Raw genomic sequence first — 2,023 nt, 5'->3', positions numbered from 1 at the left:
TTACCTGTTGTCTTTTCTTTGGCATCTAATGGTGTGACACCAGCCAAGATGCACCTGACATTACCTCACAGCTGGCCCGGGCCAATGCCAGACACATCAGCCTCACAGTCATCCCACTACATGGTCCTTGTGTGGCAAAGCCATTCTGCATGCTGCATGCCTGAGGTGTACCATTGGTTATCACTCTTGGATATTACTATTAATTCCGTTAATTCTTAACTAGGCTAGTACTGGATAACAATTTAAAACCCTCACATAAGATAATTCCCAATGCTTTGTCACTAAAATAACAATGTTTATATTACCTTGTTTAAGGACTTAGGAACATCCTTCAAATCCACACTGAAAAAGTTCCCAACAATAGGCAGTGGGAAGGGCCCCGGGGGCAGGTTCCAGCTGCTGAGTATCTGCCTCCAGAAGGATATGACCAGGAGGGAGACCATCCACACCAGTAGAGCCACGGTGATACCAAGGGCAGCCATGGCATCTGGGGTCCTGGGCTGACTTGTAGGGATGACCTGCATGGAAAGCAAGACTTTTATAATGCATTATTGAGAGGAGGGTGACCCACAGACCAATGACACTTGCTCTTTCCCTTGGCCCCAGGGATTGGCTGGTTATTAGCTGCTGCTGGGCAGCACTTCAAAGTGTGATCCCTAGAGTAGTTGCCTATTGGAAGTTGCATCTGTGGTTTGGCAAGGATGAGGCTGGGTTTGCCAATATGTGATCCTTGTCACATTGCCAGTAAACACATCAACCATTCACCAGCCCATAGGCCAGTCCTGGGGGTGGGAGACTGCCCTCCCCCTTGATACAGCAAGGGCATTCAGATCATGTTTACATGAGTTTGATGGGGTAGGGTTATGTAATGTAACATCAGGCAAGTGTGACGGGTCCAGACAGTCTAGAGGTTAAGTAGTGCAAACATCTTTTACCTTCCAATCAGAATTGTCTTAGCTGCCCCAGGACACTTGGATCATCACTTGGAAATTGTGGAGAAGGGAAAATTAACTTATGAGCCCTCTTCCAATTTGGGAAATCAACTAGAAAATTCAGTGGGAAGAAAAAGCAAAGAAAGGCAGTTGACTAATTTTTAGAGTTAGTCTCTAGGTTTAAAAGGTACACCAATATACATAGTATGTGCCTTTTGCTGAATATATGCATGTAACTCTAGCTAATATGTGCATTTGTGTGTGGAGGGGGTCTATATAGTACTGAGGCTCTAACCTGAGGCCTTATTCAGGTATATAACTTGTAAAGGTCATAATTTTGTTGTAGAGAATTAAGTGGAAATCTTTCTCCATTATCACTCTTTCTTTTTTAATTCAATTTCATTGTAAATGTGATACACAGAGGAGTTGCAGTTACGTAAGTAATGAGGACATTTCTTGTTGAACCTGTAACTCCCCTAGTGTTCTCCCACTTCCCCCTACCATCCCCGCCCGCTCCCCATCCCCTTCTCCCGAATTTGTAAAGGTCATTTCCAACATCATGTCTTTTGGGTATCTCTGTTGCCCTGGCTCACCTTTTGTCCTTGGTTATTACCCTTTGTTATTACCCTTTCCTTCCCCAAATCAGATAAACTTATATACAAGAAATGGATAACAAAATCATAATCATTGACTGTTGGGAGCCGACAGTAAAGCTCCAAGGTCATCTTGACCCTTGTGCTCACTTAAAGGCACATACAAGGAACTGGCTTTCATGAAAAACACCAGGTGTCCGGGTTTGCCTTGCTATGTCTGTAGAATTTGTTTTACTTTCTATCAGTTGACCATGTCTTGTTTCTTTCTGCACCCTTGTTTTTACTAAAGACGTTTCTTGCTTTTCTGCACTATGGTGACCTTAAGTTACCTCTTGACTTCTAATAGTATAAATAAGGAGAGTTAAAAATAAACGGGGCTGCAGTCTTGAGCTGCAGACCTCCCGACCCCATCCTTTGTCTTATATCTTTATTTTTCCATCCTCGCCCCCTAAATCAGGAGTCCCTTTGGTTGCCGGCTGGTTCCGGCAATTGGCGCCC

The 2,023-nt window shown here is 43.9% G+C and overlaps 1 protein-coding gene across 1 annotated transcript in view; it reads right to left on the bottom strand.

Moving 5' to 3' along the window:
• The window catches only part of LOC106001755 (cytochrome P450 2E1-like), a 19,516-nt gene extending 19,019 nt beyond the window's left edge, over window positions 1–497 (bottom strand). The window contains 2 exon segments of the mRNA XM_013036745.1: window positions 306–315; window positions 318–497. Coding sequence (XP_012892199.1) covers window positions 306–315; window positions 318–482 — 175 coding nt within the window. The 5' untranslated portion in view covers window positions 483–497.
• Between the last annotated feature and the right edge of the window lie 1,526 nt (window positions 498–2,023).

The sequence above is a fragment of the Dipodomys ordii genome, unplaced genomic scaffold, assembly GCF_000151885.1.
Source record: "Dipodomys ordii isolate 6190 unplaced genomic scaffold, Dord_2.0 Scaffold401, whole genome shotgun sequence".
Taxonomy (NCBI): domain Eukaryota; kingdom Metazoa; phylum Chordata; class Mammalia; order Rodentia; family Heteromyidae; genus Dipodomys; species Dipodomys ordii.
Note: the sequence above shows the minus strand (reverse complement) of the source record. Positions and strands in the feature narration are given on the sequence as shown.